General features: G+C 49.6%; 1 protein-coding gene across 1 annotated transcript in view; it reads left to right on the top strand.

Moving 5' to 3' along the window:
* Positions 1-27,975, top strand: part of LOC147106532 (SITS-binding protein) — a 375,595-nt gene that overhangs the window by 5,380 nt on the left and 342,240 nt on the right. The window contains exon 2 of the mRNA XM_086007493.1: positions 1,640-1,847. Within this exon, the coding sequence (XP_085863619.1) occupies positions 1,640-1,847 (208 nt within the window). The remainder of the gene's footprint in view (positions 1-1,639; positions 1,848-27,975) is intronic.

Here is a 27,975-nt window from a genome sequence, read left to right as displayed (position 1 = left end):
GTAGTGAGTGAGGAGGACATAAAAAACCTGCAAGGGGACATCGACAGGCTAAGTAAATGGGCAGAGATTTGGCAGATGGAATACAATACTGGAAAGTGTGAGGTTATGCACTTTGGCAGGAAAAATCGTAGAGCAAGTTATTATCTTAATGGCAAGAAACTGGAAAGTACTGAAGTACAAAGGGATCTGGGGGTCCTGGTGCACGAAACTCAAAAGGTTAGTATGCAGGTGCAGCAAGTGATTAAGAAGGCCAATGGAATGTTGGCTTTCATTGCTAGGGGGATAGAATATAAAAATAGGGAGGTATTGCTTCAGTTGTACAAGGTATTGGTGAGACCGCACCTGGAATACTGCGTACAGTTTTGGTGTCCATACTTAAGAAAGGACATACTTGCTCTCGAGTCAGTACAAAGAAGGTTCACTCGGTTAATCCCGGGGATGAGGGGATGGACATATGAGGAGAGGTTGAGTAGATTGGGACTCTACTCATTGGAGTTCAGAAGAATGAGAGGCGATCTTATTGAAACATATAAGATTGTGAAGGGGTTGGATCGGGTGGATGCAGGGAAGATGTTCCCGATGATGGGTGAAACTAGAACTAGGGGGCATAGTCTTAGAATAAGGGGCTGCTCTTTCAAAACTGAGATGAGGAGGAACTACTTCACTCAGAGGGTGGTAGGTCCATGGAATATGCTGCCCCAAAAAGCTGTAGAAGCTACATCATTACATAAATTTAAAACAGAAATAAACAGTTTCCTAGAAGTAAAGGGAATTAAGGGTTACGGGGAGCGGGCAGGAATTTGGACATGAGTCTAGGTTCGGATCGGTCATGGCCCTGTGGGTAGCGGAGCGGGCCCAGGGGCCGTGTAGCCTGATCCTGCTCCTATTTCGTGTGTCTAATTCTGTTAGATTCAGGAGATGGTTCTGTGATAGTGGATTTGAGGTTAGGATCAGATCAGCCATGATCTTATTGAATGGCGGAGCAGGCTCGAGGGGCCGATTGGCCTACTCCTGCTCCTATTTCTTATGTTCTTATGTTCTTATAAACATTCACTCCCTCCACCACCGGCGTACCGTGGTTGCAGTGTGTACCATCTACAAGATGCACTGCATCAACTCACCAAGGCTTCTTTGGCAGCACCTCCCAAACCCGCGACCTCTTCCTCCTAGAAGAACAAGGGCAGCAGGCGCATGGGAACACCACCACCTCCAAGTTCCCCTCCAAGTCATACACCATCCTAACTTGGAAATATATCGCCGATCCTTCATCATCGCTGGGTCAAACTCCTGGAACTCCCTCCCTAACAGCACTGTGGGAGTACCTTCACCACACGGACTGCAACAGTTCAAGAAGGTGGCTCACCACCACCTTCTCAAGGGCAACTAGGGATGGGCAATAAATGCTGGCCTTGCCAGCGACGCCCACATCCCATAATCGAATATTAAAATAAAGTCCAATAGCCGGGCAGACGCTCACTGGCTTGGCTCACCCATGGGGAGTGTCCACTCGAGTGAGGCTGGTTCCAGTGGCATTATACCCCAGCGGTGTGTCAGCAGTAATGGGAGCGTGTTGGGGATGGGGGAGGATGAGATCTGTTTTTACCCCTGTTACTTTGTGTGCATGTCTCTCTGCCATTAGGCGTGGCTGTGCGGATTCAGCAGGAAGTCCCGTTGCACGTTGGGGTTGACAGCAGAAAGCGGCTGTGCCTGGGGATCCCACCCAGCGCTGAGATGGAGCCACTGAGGTACACGGTGTGTGTCAGCGACAGCCTCACAACAGTCCACCAACAAGTCGGAAGTGCGATCCCTGCAGCCCAGCCTGCCCTCCCAGACACCAGCATCCTGCGGTAAGAGGCAACACTTCCACACTTCTGTTCACTACTAGTAGACCTCCCTTGGCGGTGCTCACTGTGAGCCAGAGCGTCCACTGTTGGTTTGATCAGAACGGCCCCCTTTTAAAAAGCTTTCTGTTCAGAAAAAGTCCTAAACAGATTGGGATTTTAAAAAGAACAGCAGGATAAATTGGGCTAAAATAAATGAGTGTGGGTGAAATGAGACTGTTAGAAATGAGAAAGTTGGGGGGTAAAAGGAAAGAGCAACTGGGTATTAAACAGAGAGAGAGGTCGGGGGAAAGAGGGGAACGGTATTAAAGACAGAGAGAGAGGTCGGGGGAAAGAGGGGAGAACTGGGTATTAAACAGAGAGAGAGCGAGGTCGGGGAAAGAGAGAGGAACTGGGTATTAAACAGAGAGAGAGAGGGGGGTCGGGGAAAGAGAGGGGAACTGGGTATTAAACAGAGAGAGAGAGGGGGGTCGGGGAAAGAGAGGGGAACTGGGTATTAAACAGAGAGAGAGAGGTCGGGGGAAAGAGAGGAACAGGGCATTAAACAGAGAGAGGGGTCGGGGAAAGAGAGGGGAACTGGGTATTAAACAGAGGGAGAGAGGTCGGGGAAAGAGAGAGGAACTGGGTATTAAAGAGAGAGAGAGAGAGGTCGGGGAAAGAGAGGAGAACTGGGTATTAAACAGAGAGAGAGCGAGGTCGGGGAAAGAGAGAGGAACTGGGTATTAAACAGAGAGAGAGAGAGGTCGGGGAAAGAGAGGGAAACTGGGTATTAAACAGAGAGAGAGAGAGGTCGGGGAAAGAGAGGGGAACTGGGTATTAAACAGAGAGAGAGAGAGGTCGGGGAAAGAGAGGGGAACTGGGTATTAAACAGAGAGAGAGAGGGGTCGGGGAAAGAGAGGGGAACTGGGTATTAAACAGAGAGAGAGAGAGAGGTTGGGGAAAGAGAGGGGAACTGGGTATTAAACAGAGAGAGAGAGAGAGAGGTCGGGGAAAGAGAGGGGAACTGGGTATTAAACAGAGAGAGAGAGGGGTCGGGGAAAGAGAGGGGAACTGGGTATTAAACAGAGAGAGAGAGAGAGGTCGGGGAAAGAGAGGGGAACTGGGTATTAAACAGAGAGAGAGAGAGGTCGGGGAAAGAGAGGGGAACTGGGTATTAAACAGAGAGAGAGAGAGGTCGGGGAAAGAGAGGGGAACTGGGTATTAAAGAGAGAGAGAGAGAGAGGTTGGGGAAAGAGAGGGGAACTGGGTATTAAACAGAGAGAGAGAGAGAGGTTGGGGAAAGAGAGGGGAACTGGGTATTAAACAGAGAGAGAGAGAGGTCGGGGAAAGAGAGGGGAACTGGGTATTAAACAGAGAGAGAGAGGTCGGGGAAAGAGAGGGGAACTGGGTATTAAACAGAGAGAGAGGTCGGGGAAAGAGCGGGGAACTGGGTATTAAACAGAGAGAGAGAGGTCGGGGAAAGAGAGGGGAACTGGGTATTAAACAGAGAGAGAGAGGTCGGGGAAAGAGAGGGGAACTGGGGATTAAACAGAGAGAGAGGTCGGGGAAAGAGAGGGGAACTGGGTATTAAACAGAGAGAGAGAGGTCGGGGAAAGAGAGGGGAACTGGGGATTAAACAGAGAGAGAGAGAGAGGTTGGGGAAAGAGAGGGGAACTGGGTATTAAACAGGGAGAGAGAGAGAGGTTGGGGAAAGAGAGGGGAACTGGGTATTAAACAGGGAGAGAGAGAGGTCGGGGAAAGAGAGGGGAACTGGGTATTAAACAGAGAGAGAGAGAGAGGTTGGGGAAAGAGAGGGGAACTGGGTATTAAACAGGGAGAGAGAGAGGTCGGGGAAAGAAAGGGGAACTGGGTATTAAACAGAGAGAGAGAGAGGTCGGGGAAAGAGAGGGGAACTGGGTATTAAACAGAGAGAGAGAGAGAGGTTGGGGAAAGAGAGGGGAACTGGGTATTAAACAGGGAGAGAGAGAGGTCGGGGAAAGAAAGGGGTACTGGGTATTAAACAGAGAGAGAGAGAGGTCGGGGAAAGAAAGGGGAACTGGGTATTAAACAGAGAGAGAGAGAGGTCGGGGAAAGAGAGGGGAACTGGGTATTAAACAGAGAGAGAGAGAGGGGTCAGGGAAAGAGAGGAACTGGGTATTAAACAGAGAGAGAGAGGGGTCGGGGAAAGAGAGGAACTGGGTATTAAACAGAGAGAGAGAGAGGTCGGGGAAAGAGAGGAACTGGGTATTAAACAGAGAGAGAGAGGGGTCGGGGGAAGCTGAATATAGAAAAATCTAAAAAAGGGAATAAGAGGGCAAAGTGAGTGTAGATTAGCGGCTAACCTAAAATGAAACACAAAAGTCTTATATACACATAAATAGTAAAAGGCTAGTCAAAGGAAGGGTGGGGCCGATTAGGGAACAAAAGGAGATAATCTTGTGGAGGCAGAGGGCATGGCTGAGGCACTAAATGAGGACTTCGCATCTGTCTTCACTCGAGAAGAGGATGCTGCCAATGTCACATTAAAAGGTTGGCAGCTTAATGCGGATAGTGTGGTTGATGTTGTGTTTATGGACTTTCAAAAGTTTGACAACGTACCACACAATAGACTTGTTAGCAAAATTAAAGCCCATGGGATTAAAGGGCCAGTGGCAGCATGGATACAAAATTGGCTAAGGGACAGAGAGCAGGGAGTCGTGGTGAACGGTTGTTTCTCAGACTGGAGGGAAATCTACAGTGGTGTTCCCCAGGGGTCAGTATTGGGCCCACTGCTCTTTTTGATATACAGGTATATTAATGACCTGGACTTGGGTATACAGGGCATAATCTCAAAGTATGCGGATGACATAAAACTCGGAAATGTAGTAAAAAATGAGAAGGATTTTAACAGACTTCAGGAGGACATAGACAGACTGGTGAAATGGGCAGACACATGGCAGATGAAATTTAATGCAGAGAAGTGTGAAATGATACATTTTGGTAGGAAGAATGAGGAGAAACAATATAAACTAAATGGTACAATTTTAAAGGGGGTGCAGGAACTGGGAGACCTGCGAGTGTACGTATACAAATCCTTGAAGGTGGCAGGACAAGTTGAGAAGGCTGTTAAAAAGCATTTGGGATCCTGGGGTTTATTAATCGAGGTATAGAGTACAAAAGCAAGGAAGTTATGCTAAACCTTTATAAACACTGGTTAGGCCCCAGCTGGAGTATTGGGTTCAATTCTGGGCACCACACTTTAGGAAGGATGTCAAGGCCTTGGAGAGGGTGCAGAGGAGATTTACTAGAATGGTGATGCACTATCAATAACTCAAAAGACTGAGATTAAGCGAGTAACTAACAGGCTTTTATTAACAAGAGAATGAAGGTGTGCCTCGAGTGGTCGACCGGTCCAGAATACAGAAGGACTGTGGAGCAGTCACCTTTATACCTGGACTCGTGGGAGGAGTCAGCCGAGACATGTACAGGCATGTACACAGTGGAATACAAACAGTGGTTTACCACATTCACCCCTTGTTTAAAATTGAGTCCGGCGGGGTGAAGTGTATTAAAAGTTAGTGTATTGGAGTCTCTCCGGAGGTCTTGTCTGCCGCTGTGATCGACTTGGCGATGGCAGGGGTAGTGAAGCTTTCGGCGTCGAGTCCCACGTAGGCTGGGGCACTGGTGTGTAGTCCTCGTAGGTGTCGAGCGGGTCGCGGGGCCAAGGCCTGCCGTCTGCTGGGGCTGGATATCGGATCGTGGGGGGGGGTGGTAGTGGGTAGTGGGTTACTGCGGCCCCCGAGGGTGCGAGGTCTCGTATGGAGACTGTGTCCTCCCGCCCGTCCGGGTACGCAATGTAAGCATACTGGGGGTTGGCGTGGAGGAGGTCGACCCTCTCGACCAGGGGGTCCGTTTTATGGGTCCTCACGTGTCTTCTTAGTAGGACCGGCCCTGGGGACATCAGCCATGGCGGTAGCGATGTCCCCGATGTGGACTTCCTTGGGAAGACAAACATTTTCTCATGAGGGGTGGCGTTAGTGGCAGTGCAGAGCAGTGACCAAATAGAGTGGAGCGCATCGGGGAGCACATCCTGCCAGCGGGAGGTCGGAAGGCCCCTAGACTTTAAGGCTAGCAGGGCGGCCTTCCAAACTGTCGCATTCTCTCTTTCCACCTGTCCGTTCCCCCGGGGGTTGTAACTGGTGGTCCTGCTTGTGGCAATACCCCTAGCGAGCAGGTACTGACGGAGTTCGTCGCTCATAAACGATGAGCCCCGGTCGCTATGGATATAGCTGGGGAAGCCGAACAGGGTGAAGAGGTCGTTCAGACATTTAATGACCGTGGCACTGGTCATGTCCGGGCAGGGGATGGCGAACGGGAAACGGGAGTACTCATCAATAATATTGAGGAAGTACACATTGCGGTCGGAGGAGGGGAGGGGCCCTTTAAAATCAACGCTCAGGAGCTCGAAGGGGCGAGTGGCTTTTATCAGGTGAGCCCTGTCTGGTCTATAAAAGTGCGGTTTGCACTCAGCACAGACTTGGCAGTTCCTGGTCATGGTCCTGACCTCCTCAATGGAGTAAGGCAGGTTGCGGGCCTTGATGAAGTGGAAGAACCTGGTGACCCCCGGGTGGCAGAGGTCATTGTGGAGGGCCCGTAGTCTATCGATCTGCGCGTTGGCGCAGGTGCCACGCGATAGCGCATCCGGGGGTTCATTTAGCTTCCCGGGCCGGTACAAGATCTCGTAGTTGTAGGTGGAAAGTTCGATTCTCCACCTCAAGATCTTGTCGTTTTTGATTTTGCCCCTCTGCTTGTTGTTAAACATAAAAGCAACTGAACGCTGGTCAGTGAGCAGGGTAAATCGTTTTCCGGCCAGGTAGTGCCTCCAATGACGCACAGCCTCCACAATAGCCTGGGCCTCCTTCTCAACAGCGGAGTGTCTGGTCTCCGGGCCCTGGAGGGTTCGTGAAAAGAAGGCCACGGGTCTCCCCGCCTGATTGAGGGTAGCGGCCAGGGCAAAGTCGGACGCGTCGCTTTCCACCTGGAAGGGGATGGATTCATCCACTGCGTGCATGGTGGCTTTGGCAATGTCTTCCTTGATACGGTGGAAGGCTAAGCGGGCCTCTGCCGTCACGGGAAAAGAGGTGGACTTGATCAGCGGACGGGCCTTGTCCGCATAGTAGGGGACCCACTGGGCGTAATAAGAGAAAAACCCTAGGCACCTCTTCAGGGCCTTGAGGCAGTGGGGCAGTGGGAGTTCCATAAGGGGACGCATCCGGTCGGGGTCGGGACCGATGACTCCGTGTTCCACAACACAGCCAAGGATGGCGAGGCGGGTTGTGCGGAATATGCACTTCTCCTTGTTATACGTCAGGTTGAGGAGTTTGGCGGTGCAGAGGAATTTTTCGAGGTTTGCATCATGGTCCTGCAAGTCATGGCCGCAGATGGTCACATTGTCCAGATATGGGAAAGTGGCCTGCAACGCATTTTGATCGACCATCCGGTCCATCTCCCTTTGGAAGACGGAGACCCCGTTGGTGACGCCAAAGGGAACCCTAAGGAAGTGATAGAGGCGGCCGTTTGCCTCAAAGGCAGTATACTGGGGGTCCTCAGGGCGGATAGGGAGCTGGTGGTACGCTGACTTCAGGTCAGTGGTCGAGAAGACGCGGTACTGCGCGATCTGGTTGACCATATCAGCTATGCGGGGGAGTGGGTAAGCATCCAGCAGGGTGTAGCGATTTATTGTCTGGCTGTAGTCGATGACCAGGCGCTGCTTCTCGCCGGTCTTAACGACCACAACCTGGGCTCGCCAGGGGCTGGTGCTGACCTCAATAATCCCTTCCTTCAGGAGCCGCTCCACTTCGGTTTTAATGAAAACCCTGTCCCCGGCACTGTATCGCCTGCTCTTTGTGGCGATGGGCTTACAGTCGGGGGTGAGGTTAGCAAACAGTGGGGGGGGGGGGGTGACTCTGAGTGTGGAGAGGTTGCACCTGGTGCGCGGCGGGCAATTTGGAAGCTGCTGGCTGCGGACTGTGAGTGGGGGGAGGGGTCCACCGTACGCCATCGTAACACTTTTAAGGTGGCACTGAAAATCTAACCCCAGTAGAACGGCAGCGCAGAGGTGGGGCAGGACCAGAAGTTTAAAATTATCGTACACAGTCCCGTCTACTACGAGTGTCACCACGCAGTAGCCGCCAATGTCCGCCGACTGGGACTCGGAGGCCATAGAAATCCGCTGGTGCGCAGGCAGGACTGGGAGAGAGCAACGCCGCACCGCGTCGGGGTGGATGAAGCTCTCCGTGCTCCCAGAGTCAAAAAGGCAGATTGTTTCATGGCCATTTACCTTAATGTCCATTGTGGACCGGGCCAGCTGGTGCAGTCTCGCTTGGTCCAGCGTAACGGAGGCCAGCGTAGGGGTCGGTGTGTCGCTGCGGGTATCAGATGAGGCGGTGTTGGGGGCCTGCTGCGTCCCGGCTGTCATCCAAGATGGCGGCGTCCATGATCCCCATGTGGCTGGAGCCGTCCAGAATGGCTGCTGTTCCGGTGGTTCGCACATGGCTGGGGAGGCCCAAGATGGCGGCCCGCACGGCCCACACGCGGCGCTGCTGGGGTTCGGGGTGGCTTTGGCCCTGCAGACGCTGGGGTAGTGTCCCTTCTTCCCGCAGCCCGAGCAGATCGCATTTTTCGCTGGGCAGCGCGCTCTGGGGTGTTTGTCCTGGCCACAGAAGTAGCATTTCTGGCCTTGGGGCACTGCTGTCTGGCCTTGGGACACTGCTGCGGTAGTTGGGCCGTTGCTGGGATGTGGCTGGGGTGGCACGGCGCTATCAGACGGTCCTACCATGTCCCAGGCTGTCGTTCCCTGCGGCGTCCACGGTGCAGAGGAGTAGGCATCCATGCCCCGGTAGGCTGCGTCCAATGATAGTGCGAGTTCAGAGGCCTTGTTGAGGTCGAGGTCACTCTGCTCCAACAATCGCTGTCGGGTGTAATTGGACCTGTGGCCCGCTACAAAAGCGTCCCGGATAAGTTCCTCTGTGTACACGGCGGCCTTTACATCCTTACAACCACAGGCCCGGCCAAACACAGACAGTGCCTGAAGGTATTCCTTGGTCGATTCCCCAGGTTGTTGTTTACGACTCCCCAGGAGGTGCCTGGCGTACACCTCGTTCACTGGGCGCGTGTACTGGTCCTTGAGGAACTTGATAGCATCCGCGTACGAGGTCGCGTCCTGGATGACCGAGTACACTCGATGGTTCACTTTGGAGGTCAGGACATCCAGTTTGTCCTCGTCCGATTTGACCGTTGCAGCGGAGGCGATCAGGAAATTTTCAAAGCACCTCAGCCAGTGAGTAAACTTGGTGGATGCATCCGACTCCCGATGGTCTAAGTCTAGGCATGCTGGTGTGAGGATCTTCTCCATTATAAAAATCTTGTTAACAAAATTGATGCGCTATCAATAACTCAAAAGACTGAGATTAAGCGAGTAACTAACAGGCTTTTATTAACAAGAGAATGAAGGTGTGCCTCGAGTGGTCGACCGGTCCAGAATACAGAGGGACTGTGGAGCAATCACCTTTATACCTGGACTCGTGGGAGGAGTCAGCCGAGACATGTACAGGCATGTACACAGTGGAATACAAACAGTGGTTTACCACAAATGGTACCAGGGGTGAGGGACTTCAGTTATGTGGAGAGACTGAAGAAGCTGGGGTTGTTCTCCTGAGAGCAGAGAAGGTTTAGAGGAGATTTGATAGAGGTGTTGAAAATCATGAGGGCTTTAGATAGAGTAAATAAGGAGAAACTGTTTCCAGTAGCAGAAGTGTTGGTAACAAGATGACACAGATTGAAGGTGATTGACAAAAGAAACAGTGGCGACATAAGGAAACATTGTTTTACGCAGCGAGTTGTTGCGATCTGGAATGCGCTGCCTGAAAGGGTGGTGGAAGCAGATTCAATAATAACATTCAGAAGAGAATTGGAGAAATACTTGAAGGGAAAAAATTTGCCGACTATGGGGAAAGAGCAGAGGAGAGGGACTAATTGAATAGCTCTACCAAAGAGCCGGCACAGGCACGATGGGCTGAATGGCCTCCTTCTGGGTTGTATCATTCTATGAAAGAGAGGGGAACTGGGTATTAAACAGAGAGAGCGAGGTCAGGAGAAAGAGAAAGGAACTGGGTATTAACCAGAGAGAGGGGTTGGGGAAAGAGAGGGGAACTGGGTATAAAACAAGAAATAATGGGGGCTTGTAAGAAAGGTACTGCAATAATCATGGGTGATTTTAATCTTCATATAGATTGGACAAATCAAATTGGCATGGGTAGCCTTGAGGACGAGTTCATAGAATGTATTCGGGATGGTTTCTTAGAACAATATATTGTGGAACCAACCAGAGAGCAGGCTATTTTAGATCTGGTAATGTGTAATGAGACAGGATTAATTAATGATCTCATTGTAAAGGATCCCCTAGGGAAGAGTGATCATAGCATGATTGAATTTCAAATTCAGTTTGAGGCTGAGAAACTTGTGTCTGAAACTAGTGTCCTAAACTTAAATAAAGGCAAGTACAAAGATATGAAGACAGAGTTGGCTAGAGTGGATGGGGAAAATAGATTAAAGGGTAAGATGGGCAGACATTTAAGGAGATTGTAGGAACGTGGGTTCCTAATTAAAAGACTGAGTTCTACTCAGGCGATCAAACAAAATGAACTTTAATGAAACAAACAGGTTTTAACAAGAAACTGCAGGATAACATCGAATGTAGGTCTGCTCTCTTCGGAGGCTCCACGAGGACTGCTAGGGCGGTCCAGTGGCTGACGTCATCTCGTTTTTTCCGCCAGTGGGGGATCACGTGATGAACAGCGTGATGTCATCACGTTTTAACCGCGCTGTTAAAGTAACCACGCTCTGTACAGTTAAACAGCATAAATAAAGATACAGACTCAGGCTGTAGCTAACATGTTGTTAAAGGAATTATATACAAACGATCTGAGTCCTTTGGTGGCTCCGCCACAAGATAAGATTTATTCCAGTGAGAAAGAAAGACTCTACGAGAAGGATGAATCACCCATGGCTAACTAAAGAAGTTAAGGATGGTATCAAATTGAAGGAAAAGGCATACAGTGTTGCAAAGATTAGTGGTAGGCCAGAGGATTGGGAAATTTTTAGAAACCAGCAAAGGATGACTAAAAAAATAATAAAGAGGGAGAAGATAGATTATCAGAGTAAATGAGCAAAAATATAAAAACAGACCATAAGAGGTGCTACAAGTATATAAAAAGGAAGAGAGTAGCTAAAATAAACGTTGGTCCCTTAGAGGATGAGGACTGGGGAATTAATCATGGAAAGAGGGAAATGGCTTTGAACAAATATTTTGTATCTGTCTTCACGGTAGAAGACACTAAAAGTATCCCAATAATAATTGATAATCAAGGGGCTATAGGGAGGGAGGAACGTAAAACAATCACTATCACTAGGGAAAAAGTACTAGGCAAACTAATGGGACTAAAGGTGGATAAGTCCCCTGGACCAGATGGCCTGCATCCTTGGGTTTTAAAAGAAGGGGCTGCAGAGATAGTGGATGCATTGGTTGTAATCTACTAAAATTCCCTGGATTCTGGAGAGGTCCCAGCAGATTGGAAAACTGCAAATGTAACGCCCCTATTTAAGAAAGGAGGGAGACAGAAAGCAGGAAACTATCGACCAGTTAGCTAAACATCTGTCATTGGGAAAATGCTGGAGTCCATCATTAAGGAAGTGATAGCAAGACATTTAGAAAATCATAATATAATCAAGCAGAGTCAGCATGGTTTTATGAAAGGGAAATCATGTTTGACAAATTTGCTGGAGTTCTTTGAAGATGTAACGAGCAGGGTGGATAAAGGGGAACCAGTAGATGTAGTGTATTTGGATTTCCAGAAGGCATTCGCGAAGGTGCCGCATAAAAGGTTACTGCACAAGATAAGAGCTCACGGTGTTGGGGGTAATATATTAGCATGGATAGGGGATTGGCTAACTGACAGAAAACAGAGAGTTGGGATAAATGGGTCATTTTCAGGTTGGCAAACGGTAACTAGTGGAGTGCCACAGGTATCAGTGCTGGGGCCTCAACTACTTACAATCTACATTAATGTCTTGGATGAAGGGACCGAGTGTAGTGTATCCAAATTTGCTGACGATACAAAGAGAGGTGTGAAAGCAAGTTGTGAGGAGGACACAAAGAGTCTGCAAAGGGATATAGAGCGGTTCAGGGAGTGGGCAAACATTTGGCAGATGGAGTATGTAGGAAAATGTGAGGTTTAGGAAGAATAAAAAAGAAAAATATTATATAAATGGAGAGAAACTACAGAATGCTGCAGTACAGAGGGATCTGGGTGTCCTCGTACATGAAACACAAAAAGTTAGTGTGCAGGTACAGCAAGCAGTTAGGAAGGCAAATGGAATGTTGGCCTTTATTGCAAAGGGAATGGAGTATAAAAGCAGGGAAGTCCTGTTACAACTGTACAGGGCGTTGGTGAGACCACACCTGGAGTACTGCGTACAGTTTTGGTCTCCTTATTTAAGGAAGGATATACTTGCATTGGAGGCAGTGCAGAGAAGGTTCACGAGGTTGATTCTGGAGATAAAGGGGTTGTCTTATGAGGAAAGGTTGAGCTGACTGGGCCTATACTCATTGGAGTTTAGAAGAATGAGAGGGGATCTTATTGAAATGTATACGTTTCTGAGATGGCTTGACAGGGTCGATGCAAAGGGGATGATTCCCCTCGTGGGGGAGTCTAGAACTAGGGGCACAGTCTCAGAATAAGGGGTCGCGCATTTAAAATGGAGATGAGGAGGAATTTCTTCTCTCCGAGGGTCGTGAATCTTTGGAATTCTCTACTCCAGAGAGCTGTGGAGGCGGAGTTAGTGAATATATTCAAGGCGGAGATAGACAGATTTTTGAACTATAGGGGAGTCGAGGGTTATGGGGAGCGGCCAGGAAAGTGGAGTTGAGCCCAAGGTCAGATCTGCCATGATCTTATTGAATGGCGGAGCAGGCTCGAGGGGCCGAATGACCGACTCCTGCTCCTATTTCTTATGTCCTTATGTTAAACAGAGAGAGAGGGGTTGGGGAAAGAGAGGGGTACTGGGTATTAAACAGAGAGAGAGAGAGGTCGGGGAAAGAGAGGGGAACTGGGTATTAAACAGAGAGGGAGGTCGGGGAAAGAGAGGGGAACTGGGTATTAAACAGAGAGAGAGAGAGGTCGGGGAAAGAGAGGGGAACTGGGTATTAAACAGAGAGAGAGAGGTCGGGGAAAGAGAGGGGAACTGGGTATTAAACAGAGAGAGAGAGGGGGGTTGGGGAAAGAGAGGGGAACTGGGTATTAAACAGAGAGAGAGAGGGGGGTTGGGGAAAGAGAGGGGGACTGGGTATTAAACAGAGAGAGAGAGGGGTCGGGAAAGAAAGGGGAACTGGGTATTAAACAGAGAGAGACAGAGGTCGGGGAAAGAGAGGGGAACTGGGTATTAAACAGAGAGAGAGAGGGGTCGGGGAAAGAGAGAGTATTAAACAGAGAGAGAGAGAGGTCGGGGAAAGAGAGGGGAACTGGGTATTAAACAGAGCGAGAGAGAGGTCGGGGAAAGAGAGGGGAACTGGGTATTAAACAGAGAGAGAGAGAGGTCGGGGAAAGAGAGGGGAACTGGGTATTAAACAGAGAGAGAGAGGTCGGGGAAAGAGAGGGGAACTGGGTATTAAACAGTGAGAGAGAGAGGTCGGGGAAAGAGAGGGGAACTGGGTATTAAACAGAGAGAGAGAGGGGTCGGGGAAAGAGAGGGGAACTGGGTATTAAACAGAGAGAGAGAGAGGGGTCGGGGAAAGAGAGGGGAACTGGCTATTAAACAGAGAGAGAGAGAGAGGTCAGGGAAAGAGAGGGGAACTGGGTATTAAACAGAGAGAGAGAGAGAGGTCGGGGAAAGAGAGGGGAACTGGGTATTAAACAGAGAGAGAGGGGGGTCGGGGAAAGAGAGGGGAACTGGGTATTAAACAGAGAGAGAGAGAGGGGTCGGGGAAAGAGAGGGGAACTGGGTATTAAACAGAGAGAGAGAGGGGTCGGGGAAAGAGAGGGGAACTGGGTATTAAACAGAGAGAGAGAGAGAGGTCGGGGAAAGAGAGGGGAACTGGGTATTAAACAGAGAGAGAGAGAGAGGTCGGGGAAAGAGAGGGGAACTGGGTATTAAACAGAGAGAGAGGGGGGTCGGGGAAAGAGAGGGGAACTGGGTATTAAACAGAGAGAGAGAGAGGTCGGGGAAAGAGAGGGGAACTGGGTATTAAACAGAGAGAGAGAGAGGGGTCGGGGAAAGAGAGGGGAACTGGGTATTAAACAGAGAGAGAGAGAGGGGTCGGGGAAAGAGAGGGGAACTGGGTATTAAACAGAGAGAGAGAGATGGGTCGGGGAAAGAGAGGGGAACTGGGTATTAAACAGAGAGAGAGAGAGGGGTCGGGGAAAGAGAGGGGAACTGTGTATTAAACAGAGAGAGAGAGGGGTCGGGGAAAGAGAGGGGAACTGGGTATTAAACAGAGAGAGAGAGGGGTCGGGGAAAGAGAGGGGAACTGGGTATTAAACAGAGAGAGAGAGGGGTCGGGGAAAGAGAGGGGAACTGGGTATTAAACAGAGAGAGAGAGAGGTCGGGGAAAGAGAGGGGAACTGGGTATTAAACAGAGAGAGAGAGAGATCGGGGAAAGAGAGGGGAACTGGGTATTAAACAGAGAGAGAGAGAGGTCGGGGAAAGAGAGGGGAACTGGGTATTAAACAGAGAGAGAGGGGGGTTGGGGAAAGAGAGGGGAACTGTGTATTAAACAGAGAGAGAGAGAGGTCGGGGAAAGAGAGGGGAACTGGGTATTAAACAGAGAGAGAGAGGGGTCGGGGAAAGAGAGGAACTGGGTATTAAACAGAGAGAGAGAGGGGTCGGGGAAAGAGAGGGGAACTGGGTATTAAACAGAGAGAGAGAGAGGGGTCGGGGAAAGAGAGGGGAACTGGGTATTAAACAGAGAGAGAGAGGGGTCGGGGAAAGAGAGGGGAACTGGGTATTAAACAGAGAGAGAGAGAGGTCGGGGAAAGAGAGGGGAACTGGGTATTAAACAGAGAGAGAGAGGGGTCGGGGAAAGAGAGGGGAAATGGGTATTAAACAGAGAGAGAGAGGGGGTCGGGGAAAGAGAGGGGAACTGGGTATTAAACAGAGAGAGAGAGGGGGGTCGGGGAAAGAGAGGGGAACTGGGTATTAAACAGAGAGAGAGAGAGGTCGGGGAAAGAGAGGGGAACTGGGTATTAAACAGAGAGAGAGAGAGGGGTCGGGGAAAGAGAGGGGAACTGGGTATTAAACAGAGAGAGAGAGAGGTCGGGGAAAGAGAGGGGAACTGGGTATTAAACAGAGAGAGAGAGGTCGGGGAAAGAGAGGGGAACTAGGTATTAAACAGAGAGAGAGAGGTCGGGGAAAGAGAGGGGAACTGGGTATTAAACAGAGAGAGAGAGGGGTCGGGGAAAGAGAGGGGAACTGGGTATTAAACAGAGAGAGAGGGGGGTCGGGGAAAGATAGGGGAACTGGGTATTAAACACAGAGAGAGAGATGTCGGGGAAAGAGAGGGGAACTGGGTATTAAACAGAGAGAGAGAGAGGTCGGGGAAAGAGAGGGGAACTGGGTATTAAACAGAGAGAGAGAGAGGTCTGGGAAAGAGAGGGGAACCGGGTATTAAGCAGAGAGAGATGTCGGGGAAAGAGAGGGGAACTGGGTATTAAACAGAGAGAGAGAGGGGTCGGGGAAAGAGAGGGGAACTGGGTATTAAACAGAGAGAGAGAGAGGTCGGGGAAAGAGAGGGGAACTGGGTATTAAACAGAGAGAGAGAGAGGTCTGGGAAAGAGAGGGGAACCGGGTATTAAACAGAGAGAGAGAGAGGCCGGGGAAAGAGAGGGGAACTGGCTATTAAACAGAGAGAGAGAGGTCGGGGAAAGAGAGGGGAACTGGGTATTAAACAGAGAGAGAGAGAGGTCGGGGAAAGAGAGGGGAACTTGGTATTAAACAGAGAGAGAGAGAGGCCGGGGAAAGAGAGGGGAACTGGCTATTAAACAGAGAGAGAGAGGTCGGGGAAAGAGAGGGGAACTGGGTATTAAACAGAGAGAGAGAGAGGTCGGGGAAAGAGAGGGGAACTGGGTATTGAACAGAGAGAGAGAGAGGTCAGGGAAAGAGAGGGGAACTGGGTATTAAACAGAGAGAGAGAGAGGTCGGGGAAAGAGAGGGGAACTGGGTATTAAACAGAGAGAGAGGTTGGGGAAAGAGAGGGGAACTGGGTATTAAACAGAGAGAGAGAGGGGTCGGGGAAAGAGAGGGGAACTGGGTATTAAACAGAGAGAGAGAGAGGGGTCGGGGAAAGAGGGGAACTGGGTATTAAACAGAGAGAGAGAGGGGTCGGGGAAAGAGAGGGGAACTGGGTATTAGAGAGAGAGAGAGGTCGGGGAAAGAGAGGGGAACTGGGTATTAAACAGAGAGAGAGAGAGAGGGGAAAGAGAGGGGAACTCGGTATTAAACAGAGAGAGAGAGAGAGGGGAAAGAGAGGGGAACTGGGTATTAAACAGAGAGAGAGGTCGGGGAAAGAGAGGGGAACTGGGTATTAAACAGAGTGAGAGAGAGAGGTCGGGGAAAGAGAGGGAAACTGGGTATTAAACAGAGAGAGAGAGAGGTCGGGGAAAGAGAGGGAAAGTGGGTATTAAACAGAGAGAGAGGGGGGTTGGGGAAAGAGAGGGGAACTGGGTATTAAACAGAGAGAGAGGTCGGTCGGGGAAAGAGAGGGGAACTGGGTATTAAACAGAGAGAGAGAGAGGTCGGGGAAAGAGAGGGGAACTGGGTATTAAACAGAGAGAGAGAGAGAGGGGAAAGAGAGGGGAAATGGGTATTAAACAGAGAGAGGGGGGGGTCGGGGAAAGAGAGGGGAACTGGGTATTAAACAGAGAGAGAGAGAGGTCGGGGAAAGAGAGGGGAACTGGGTATTAAACAGAGAGAGAGGGGGGTCGGGGAAAGAGAGGGGAACTGGGTATTAAACAGAGAGAGAGGGGGGTCGGGGAAAGAGAGGGGAACTGGGTATTAAACAGAGAGAGAGGTGTCGGGGAAAGAGAGGGGAACTGGGTATTAAACAGAGAGACAGAGAGGTCGGGGAAAGAGAGGGGAACTGGGTATTAAACAGAGAGAGAGGGGGGTCGGGGAAAGAGAGGGGAACTGGGTATTAAACAGAGAGAGAGAGAGAGGGGAAAGAGAGGGGAACTGGGTATTAAATATGTAGTGTATGTACCCGTCTACCTTTAAGGGAACTATTGAATGTAACCGTTCACCTTTAAGAGAACTACTTTCGGTGTGGCACTATTTGTTTGGCGTCTGTATACTGTAATACCGATAGTGACCACACCAGTATATAAGTGTTGTGGCAGGATTGCTGGGGCAGATTCGCCCGGACCTCCGAATAGTAAAGACCTGTTTGTTTGTTACTTCTGAAGTCTGTGTATTTATTAACTGCACAAACCACAGACTTTACAGTGGCGACGAGTCCGATCGTACCCTGCGGCAAGACTACCAAAGCAACGAAGAGCGTTGAAGAGAGGCAACCGCCCTCGTCGTGCTGCTGAAAGAAAACACGAGGCTGCAGCAGGAGGAAGGAGGAAGACTTTAGCAATAAAAGCTTCCATTAGCAACAGGCACTGACTACCCTTCTACCACGGTGCGGAGTGAGCCGATCAGCTGGAAACAAGGCGGCCGCGGAGACTGTGAGTAGGGCAAGGTGTCGAGAATATCCGGAGGATAAGGGCTGTGCACTCGACCACGGTCGAGGGGGAACGGAGCCGGTCAGAAAGTCGGGTCCAACGGCGTCGTGAGACAGTCGGACCTCGATCGGCGGGAAAAACCGGGCAGCGACCGCAGCCACGAAGCGCTGAGACTGGGAGTAGGTGCGGGAAGAGAAACCCAGCCGCAGCCGGGGAGGGAAACACCGGTCTGCGAGAGGGCTGGGAGGCGAACAGGAACCGTGCGGGTGGGAGAGGGAGAGACAGAGCCGAGCAAGGGGAGAGAGACTGCACGAGAGCCAGTCCAGCGGCTGAGCTGTTCTCCACCAACGGTGTACCCAGAGCCGGTAGAACCGAACGTGCGGGAGAGGGAGAGACAGAGCCGAGCAAGGGGAGAGAGACTGTGCGAGAGCCAGTCCAGCGGCTGAACTGTCCTCCACCAAAGGGGTAACCAGAGCCGGTAGAACCGAACGTGCGGGAGAGGGAGAGACAGAGCCGAGCAAGGGGAGAGAGACTGTGCGAGAGCCAGTCCAGCGGCTGAACTGCTCTTCACCAACGGGGCACCCAGGGCCGGTAGAACCGAACGTGCGGGAGAGAGAGCGACAGAGCCGGGTACGGAGAGAGAGACTGCGCGAGAGCCAGTTAGCGGCTGAACTGTCCTCCGTTAACGGGGTGTACCCAGCGCCGGTAGAGCCGTGCGGGCGGGAGGAAAAGACAGAGCCGAGTAAGGGGAGCTGTGCGAGAGCCAGCCCAGCGGCTGAACCTGTCCGCTGTGGGGAAAGCGTACCCCTTCCACCAGGAAGAAACGCGGGAAGCCGCCATTAGGCGGAGGAAACGACAGAAGCGGGAAACCGCCATTGAAGGGGGCGGGGAGAGAAAGGAAGAGCGGGAAACCGCCATTTTCGCGGGAAAACCGCCATCTTAACTGACATACCGCCAGTGAAGTGGGCGGGGAGAGAAGGAAAGAGCGGGAAACCGCCATTTTCGCGGGAAAACCGCCATCTTAGAAATAAACAAATAAATAAGAATACTTAAAGAAATACTGGTGCTGCTCCCAAGGGAAGAAAGATGCCTAAGAGAGGGAATATTAACGATTTTAATTCTGAAATAGAAGACTGGGCCACGTACGTGGAACGCATAGAGATCTATTGCGAAGCCAACAAAATAGAGGAAGACGACAAGGCGATAACATTGCTAAACTCGATGGGGGCAAAAACATACGGGCTCTTGAAGCATCTAATAGCACCAAATAAACCAGCGGATCAGACCTTCGAAGAGATTGTGGCTGTGCTGAAGGACCACTTGAACCCCACACCGTTGATGCTGGCTGAACGATTCAAATTCTACGCAAGAACGCAGAGGAAAGACGAAAGCAATGCGGAATACTTGGTCGAACTGCGTAGGCTAGCGAATTACTGCCAGTTCGGAGGGAATCTGACAGAAGCGCTGCGGGACAAGTTCGTATGCGGATTGTCCAAAGAAGGGACGCAGAAGCGACTACTGGAAGAGAACGACCTCACACTGGACAGGGCTGTCCTTATAGCTGCATCGCACGAAGCCGCAGCGAAAGGAACGGCGGAAATGCAACTAAAGGCGGCGGCACTCGGGGTGGACCAAATTACTTCAAGCACAACAAAATGCTACCGTTGTGGGAAGACAACGCATGACCAGAATCAATGCTGGTTTAAGAACCAAGAGTGTAGGAAATGTGGCAAACTGGGTCACATCGCGAAGGTATGCCGGTCCGGGAAAAAGACCAACAATCAAAGGAAACCACCACAAGAAAAGTACAACAAGGTACACAAGGTGGCTGAGAAGAGTTCAGACGAACAGAATTCAGACTCAGACCCAAACAACCAGGAGCTGGGTAGTCTGAGAATCCACAATGTGGGTAAAGAAACAGATCTACAAACCATCTGGGTCATACTAAAAATAGCTGGAGTCCAAGTAAGAATGGAGCTGGACACTGGATCAGCTCTATCAGTCATCAACCGAAGGGACTACCACCGGCTATTCTCTCACATACCTTTAAGAAATACCAAGTTCGTATTACAGACATACACGGGGCATAACGTATACCCCGTGGGGAAAATAAGAGTCAAGGTGAGAGATAGGGGTAAAGAACACCCAAGAATGAACTTGTACGTATTACCTGAGGGAGGACCACCACTTCTAGGACGGGAGTGGATTAAGAAAATAGACATGGAATGGCATTACCTAAAAGCCATAATGAGGGAGGACTCGGTGCAAGCTATTAGCTCAGATTCTGAAATGGATGATGATAAGACCAATTCGAATATGGAAGACAAGGCTAAAAGGGACTTGCCGACGATGGGGAAGAAAACGAAGACATGCAGAAGGACTTATGTTACCAAGAAGAATAAAGCTGCAGAGCAGAACTCCAGGTTGACAGAGAATTCTGAGCCTGTTCAAGCAAAGGATTCATCCACGACGGAAGAACACCGAGCTCGGACGCAAACTTATGTCAAAGTACGACAACAACTGGAACAGTTGAGTGACCGTCTCGTACAAGAGATGAAAAATATGGAAAAGTTCTGGGACACCGAATGGGAGAACCTGGAAAGACAACAGAGACAGCTAGCTCAAGCAGAGAGCGACCATAGAGCCATCGTGGCCAAATACCAATCACATTCCCCTGATGCTGTTCAGGAACTAGAATATTTACAGAACGAACCAAAGGAAGAGGAATCTTCAGGAAGCCAGGATTTTATTCCAGTTCTTCTCTACGACTCCTTACAAGCAGAGTGTGAGAAGTTGAAGGAACAGTATGAACAGGCCCAGGCTACAATTCTGGAGGGGGTTAACTCGGCAACCTCCGAAAAGCTAGTTTCAGTAGAAACATATGAACAACTAAAGGTTGAACATGAGCAAGAATTTCAAAGGCTGCAGGAAATTCTTGATGAGCTCAAGGCCAAGACAGACTCATCGGTAGAAGTTCCATCCATAGATGAGAAATTAGAGGTGAAAAACATGGCAGAACATGAAAGACAGGATGTCCAAGAACTCATAAAAACATTGAAGGACACCCAAGACAAATATGAGGCGGCAATGACCGAGGTTCAACAACTTGAAGAACAGATTCAACTGGGAATCCTTTCAGTGGAAGAAAAGGAAACTGTAAGAAACTCAGAGACTGTGAGAATGGTCCCTGAACATGAACTAGAGAGCATCAGGGCGCAACTTTGCCGAGCGCTGAAAGCCAAAGTTCAAGAGGAACAGAAGGTGGAAGTATTGGAGGAAAAGGTGGATGAAATGGAGAAGACTCTGATCCACTGTGTTCCCAGGGAAGAGTTAACGGTCAGCCAACTCCTTCAGATGCTGAAGGACAAGACTCTGCAAGGGGAACAATCTGAACACGAGCTTCAATCTTCAGGGGGAACGAGTTCGGAGCTCTCAAAAGTCACGGAGATAGCTGAGGTGGCAACACAAATTTTACAAGGATGCCAAAAGTACGTTAAATCACGTCAAGGTGAACAGAAGAATGTGGAAACCGTTACTTCAGTAGAAGGATTAAATAGCCTGATAACGCAATTCCCGATGGAAGGGAAGGTATTGAACTCACAAATGAGGTCCGTCGTGAAGGAATGGCAGATAACCCAGGAAGAGCGGGATGAATATGAATGCATGAAGAAGTCTTTTCATGAAAGATGTCTAGGGAAGGAACCACCGTCAGCTAACGTCCAGACGGGTGAGGAGGAAGAAGAAGGCTCTCTCGCTGGCCTAACTCAGGACGAACCCGAATATTACCATGACCTGTTGAGTGACACTGAATATTACGAGGATGTGGTCTGCCCAGCTTGTGATGAAAACTCCCAAAGTGCTGAAATCCGGAGGAAGCACTTAAGGTCTAAGGAACATAGAGAGTTGGTGGCACTACAGCTGGCAGCCGAGAAAGGAGCTCCGAGAGTTTCAAAAAGGCAGAAAAGAAAAAGAAGAAGCAGAAGATAATAACTGTCTAAAATATTAGCACTTCTACCATCTCAGGCGGGACACTACGAAAGGATCTAAATTAGTTGAAAAACTGGAAAATGTCAAGACAGCCAGTTGGTTGTAAAAGTCCGCACTGTTGGTTCAACAGGATGAAAGTTCAAGCTGTTACGTCAAGAAAAAGGCTATGGAGGAGTCACGCTAGCCAGGTGAACCGGCTACACCAAAGAAATGTTGTTCGGAACGAGTCAAGATCAAAGACTGAATCTATGAACTGTTTCCGTAGAGACTGAGCCTGTGAACTGTTCCCACCGAGATTATATCTGTAAATTGTTTTATATGACGTTGACTCCACCGAGATTATATCTGTAATTTGTTTTATAGGAAGTTGAAGATATGTATGTTTAACGGGGACTCTGTAAGTAATAAGCTAAAAAGGGAGGATTGTAGTGTATGTACCCGTCTACCTTTAAGGGAACTATTGAATGTAACCGTTCACCTTTAAGAGAACTACTTTAGGTGTGGCACTATTTGTTTGGCGTCTGTATACTGTAATACCGATAGTGACCACACCAGTATATAAGTGTTGTGGCAGGATTGCTGGGGCAGATTCGCCCTGACCTTCGAATAGTAAAGACCTGTTTGTTTGTTACTTCTGAAGTCTGTGTATTTATTAACTGCACAAACCACAGACTTTACAAAACAGAGAGAGAGAGAGGTTGGGGAAAGAGAGGGGAACTGGGTATTAAACAGAGAGAGAGAGAGGTCGGGGAAAGAGAGGGGAACTGGGTATTAAACAGAGAGAGAGGTGTCGGGGAAAGAGAGAGGAACTGGGTATTAAACAGAGAGAGAGGGGTCGGGGAAAGAGAGGGGAACTGGGTATTGAACAGAGAGAGAGGGGTCGGGGAAAGAGAAAGGAACTGGGTATTAAACAGAGAGAGAGAGGGGTCGGGGAAAGAGAGGGGAACTGGGTATTAAACAGAGAGAGAGAGAGGTCGGGGAAAGAGAGGGGAACTGGGTATTAAACAGAGAGAGAGAGAGGTCGGGGAAAGAGAGAGGAACTGGGTATTAAACAGAGAGAGAGAGAGGTCGGGAAAAGAGAGAGGAACTGGGTATTAAACAGAGAGAGAGGTCGGGGAAAGAGAGGGGAACTGTGTAGTGTATGTAACCGTTCCACCTTTAAGAGAACTATTTTAAGGGTTCAACTACTTTATCTTGGCTGCTGTATACTGTAATACCGGTGGTGACCACACCGGTATATAAGTGCTGTGTAATGATTTATTGGGCAGTTCCGCCCTGACCTTCGACTAGTAAAGACCTGTTAAAGTTTACTCTTGTGGTCTGTGTAGTAATTCTCAATATAACACACAGACTTAACAGTGGCGACGAGTACAATCTTACCCTGCAGCAGAGATACATCCAAGGCAGTTTAACGGGCGTCGAGAGGAGGCATCCGCCCTCATCATTCTGCTGAGAAAAGACTCGAGTCTGCAGAGCAAAGGAAGAATTCTGACACGAAGCCTTCCATCAGCAACAGGCAGTGATCATCCCTTCTATCACGGTGGTGGGTGAGCCGATCAGCGATGAGCAGCAAGTCAACCACGTTGGCTGTGAAATAGGGGAGGGAAGAACGGAGGAGATAAGGGCGGAGAACTCGACCACGGCCGGGGAAAAGAGCCGGACAGAAGTCGGGGCCAGAGGCGCTGAGACTGGGGCGGCGTAAGGCACGGAAGCCGCGGTGAATACAAACACAGCCGGTGTGAGAGACCGGGCTGCAAGCGGGCTGGGAGACGCAACAGCGTCGAGAGAGAGCTCGACCGCGACCGGTGAAAAAGGCCAGGCAGCTACCGAGGCCGCGAGGCGCAGCGACCGGGTCAGCGTAAGGCACGGGAGAAAATAAAAACAAAAAAAAAAAACCGCGGAGAACTCAGCCGCAGCCGGGGGAAAGGACCAGACTGCAAGCTCGACCGCGACCGGTGATAAAGCCGCGAGGCACAGCGACCGGGTCAGCGTAAGGCGCGGGAGCAAATTAAAAAAAACGCGGAGAACTCAGCCGCAGTCGGGGGAAAGGACCGGACTGCAAGAGGGGCTGGGAGGCACGATTTGAAAACCGCTGGGGAGGGCGAACGCAGCAATACGGCAATCGCCATTACAGCCAGCGGGGGAGAAAGGCAAACATGGGAAGCCGCCATTTTAGTAGGCGGGGAAGAAGACAAGCGCGGGAAACCGCCATTTTGAAAAAAAAAAGTTAAAGAAAAATTTATTTTTGTTTCTCAAGAAGATTGCGAGGATGCCTAAGCGTGGTAACATCAACGATTTCGATCCCGATGTTGAAGAATGGGCCACGTATGTAGAACGCATAGAGATATATTGTAAGGCAAATAAAATATCAAATGAAGATAAAGCACTAACCTTACTAAACTCAATGGGTGCGAAGACATACGGGCTATTGAAGCATCTTCTATCACCAGCTAAACCGGCGGATCAGACTTTCGCTAATATTGTTGCTGTCCTGAAGGATCATTTGAACCCCACACCGCTGATGTTAGCGGAACGATTTAAATTTTATGCGAGAACGCAACTGAAAGAGGAAAGCAACGCGGAGTACTTAATTGAACTGCGTAAGCTAGCGAAATACTGTCAGTTTGGGGAAGGACTGACAGAGGCACTGAGAGACAAATTCGTGTGCGGATTGTCGAAAGAAGGAACACAAAAGCGGCTACTTGAAGAGAATGATCTTACACTTGATAAGGCTGTCTCTATTGCAGCATCGCACGAAGCCGCAGCGAGAGGCACTGCGGAAATGCAGCTGAAGGCAGCGGTACTCAGCGTAGATCAAATGGCTTTGGGTACAACGAAATGTTATCATTCACAGAAATCACAGAAACCCCACAGTGCAGATAGAGGCCATTTCGGCCCATCGAGCCTGCACCGACACATATCCCACCCAATCCCCATAACCCCTACACCAACACATATCCCACCCTATCCCCGTAACCCCACGTATTTAATCCCCCTAACACTAAGGGTCAATTTATCATAGCCAATCAACCTAACCTGCACATCTTTGGACTGTGGGAGGAAACCGGAGCACCCGGAGTAAACCCACGCAAACACGGGGAGAATGTGCAAACTCCACACAGACAGTCGCCCGAGGCCGGATTCGAACCCGGGTCCCTGGCGCTGTGAGGCAACAGTGCTAACCACTATGCCACCGTGCTGCCCATTGTGGGAAGACAGCACACGATCAGAACCAATGCTGGTTTAAAAACCAGGAATGTAGAAAATGTGGCAAGCTTGGTCACATAGCTAAAGTATGCCGGTCAGGAAAGAAGACCAGCAACAAAAAGTCACCGCAGGAAAAGTGCAGCAAGGTACACAAGGTGGCTGAGAAGAGTTCGGATGAACAGAATTCGGATTCAGACTCCAACAGCAAGGAACTGGGTAGTCTGAGAATTCACAATGTGAGTAAGGAAGCTGACCGACAAACTATCTGGGTCACCCTGCAGATAGCAGGAGTCCAAGTGAAGATGGAATTGGACACCAGATCGGCGTTGACGGCCATGAATAAGCAAGATTACAAAAGGTTATTCACACATATTCCCCTACGGGATACGGAGATAGTATTAAAGACATACACGGGGCAAAGAGTATACTCCATCGGAAGGATAAAAGTCAAGGTGGTACACAAGGGCAAAGAACACCAAGGAATGGACATATATGTACTACCTGAGGGAGGTCCACCACTTCTGGGACGGAAGTGGATCAGGAAAATAAATATGGACTGGCACCCCCTAAAAGCAATAACGGGAGATTCCGGAAAAAGAAAAGATGTCAAACCTGCACGATTGTCCAGAATATTGGATGAGGGCATATGCAGCAGTGACAGTGACAAAGCAGAGAGTGAGAACTCGGTGAAGACAATCAGCTTAGACCCTGGAACTGATGATGGTAAGACCAGCCCATGTGCAAAAGACAAGTCTAAAATGGACTTGCAGACTAATGATGGAAAAACGAAGGAGTGTATAAATGCTTCAGGAGAGAACAAAGTATCAGAACAGAATTCCACTGAACAACAACAACATAGTTTGACAGAGAATTCTGAGTCTGTCCAGTCTACAGACATGCACATTTCTGAGGAACACCGGGCTCGAACTCAACTCAATCTCAAACTACAACAGCAATTAGAACAAATGATTCGCCGTTTTGAGCAAGAGATGAATGCAAAGAAAAAGTTCTTTGACACAGAGTTGGAGAATCTGGGAAGACAGCAGAAGCAGCTGATTGAGAAAATGGAGCAGGAACACACAAACCGTCTGCGCGATGAGGCCAAACGAATCAAAGCTGAGCAAGAAAGGGAATATGTCAAATTCATCGATCAGTTGAAAGCTAAGAATAAAGAACACCCTTTTGTGAGCAGTGTCAGCAGTAATAAGCTGAAGTGATGGAGGAAATAGAAGACAATAGAGAAGAAGCAGAAGATGATGACTCATCTGAACCATTATCACCCCTACCAGGTCACGCACGTGGTCCCTCCGAACTGAGCCAAATCAGTCTGGAAGTAGAAAAACTTCCCAAGGTACTCGAGCCTTTAGAAGTCAGCAATGCTGGTTCTGAAGTTACGAAAGTTCAAGCTGTTAAGTCCAGTGAAGGACTATTAGATGAGTCAACCCAGCAACGAGAACCTACTACACCACCGAGAACTACTACACCACCGAGGCGTTATCCGGACCGAGTCAGGAAGCACAGGAGGCACCTCCGCAGAGACTGAATCTGTGAACTGTTTTTACATGAAGTTGTGTATATATGTTATGATGTTATGTTTAATGGGAAATATATATACTGTTAAGCAAAAAAGGGAGGATTGTAGTGTATGTAACCGTTCCACCTTTAAGAGAACTATTTTAAGGGTTGCACTACTTTATCTTGGCTGCTGTATACTGTAATACCGGTGGTGACCACACCGGTATATAAGTGCTGTGTAATGATTTATTGGGCAGTTCCGCCCTGACCTTCGACTAGTAAAGACCTGTTAAAGTTTACTCTTGTGGTCTGTGTAGTAATTCTCAATATAACACACAGACTTAACAAACGGGGTATTAAACAGAGAGAGAGAGGTCAGGGAAAGAGAGGGGAACTGGCTATTAAACAGAGAGAGAGAGGGGTCGGGGAAAGAGAGGGGAACTGGGTATTAAACAGAGAGAGAGAGAGGTCGGGGAAAGAGAGGGGAACTGGGTATTAAACAGAGAGAGAGGGGTCAGGGAAAGAGAGGGGAACTGGTTATTAAACAGAGAGAGAGGGGTCGGGGAAAGAGAGGGGAACTGGGTATTAAACAGAGAGAGAGGGGTCGGGGAAAGAGAGGGGAACTGGGTATTAAACAGAGAGAGGGAGGGGTCGGGGAAAGAGAGGGGAACTGGGTATTAAACAGAGAGAGAGAGAGGTCGGGGAAAGAGAGGGGAACTGGGTATTAAACAGAGAGAGAGAGAGGTCGGGGAAAGAGAGGGGAACTGGGTATTAAACAAAGAGAGAGACAGGGGTCGGGGAAAGAGAGGGGAACTGGGTATTAAACAGAGAGAGAGAGGGGTCGGGGAAAGAGAGGGGAACTGGGTATTAAACAGAGAGAGAGGGGTCGGGGAAAGAGAGGGGAACTGGGTATTAAACAGAGAGAGAGAGAGAGGTCGGGGAAAGAGAGGGGAACTGGGTATTAAACAGAGAGAGAGGGGGGTCGGGGAAAGAGAGGGGAACTGGGTATTAAACAGAGAGAGAGAGAGGTCGGGGAATGAGAGGGGAACTGGGTATTAAACAGGGAGAGAGAGGGGTCGGGGAAAGAGAGGGGAACTGGGTATTAAACAGGGAGAGAGAGGGGTCGGGGAAAGAGAGGGGAACTGGGTATTAAACAGAGAGAGAGAGAGGTCGGGGATAGAGAGGGGAACTGGGTATTAAACAGAGAGAGAGAGAGGTCGGGGAAAGAGAGGGGAACTGGGTATTAAACAGAGAGAGAGAGAGGGGTCGGGGAAAGAGAGGGGAACTGGGTATTAAACAGAGAGAGAGAGAGGGGTCGGGGAAAGAGAGGGGAACTGGGTATTAAACAGAGAGAGAGAGTGAGGTCGGGGAAAGAGAGGGGAACTGGGTATTAAACAGAGAGAGAGAGAGGTCGGGGAAAGAGAGGGGAACTGGGTATTAAACAGAGAGAGAGAGTGAGGTCGGGGAAAGAGAGGGGAACTGCGTATTAAACAGAGAGAGAGGGGGGTCGGGGAAAGAGAGGGGAACTGGGTATTAAACAGTGAGAGAGAGAGGTCGGGGAAAGAGAGGGGAACTGTGTATTAAACAGAGAGAGAGAGAGGGGTCGGGGAAAGAGAGGGGAACTGGGTATTAAACAGAGAGAGAGAGAGGTCGGGGAAAGAGAGGGGAACTGGGTATTAAACAAAGAGAGA

The sequence above is a fragment of the Somniosus microcephalus genome, chromosome 15 (genome assembly GCF_052327205.1).
Source record: "Somniosus microcephalus isolate GS21.2 chromosome 15, FLI_Smic_1.0, whole genome shotgun sequence".
NCBI lineage: Eukaryota > Metazoa > Chordata > Chondrichthyes > Squaliformes > Somniosidae > Somniosus > Somniosus microcephalus.
The sequence above is the reverse complement of the archived record's forward strand: the minus strand, read 5'-3'. Positions and strand labels throughout refer to the sequence as shown.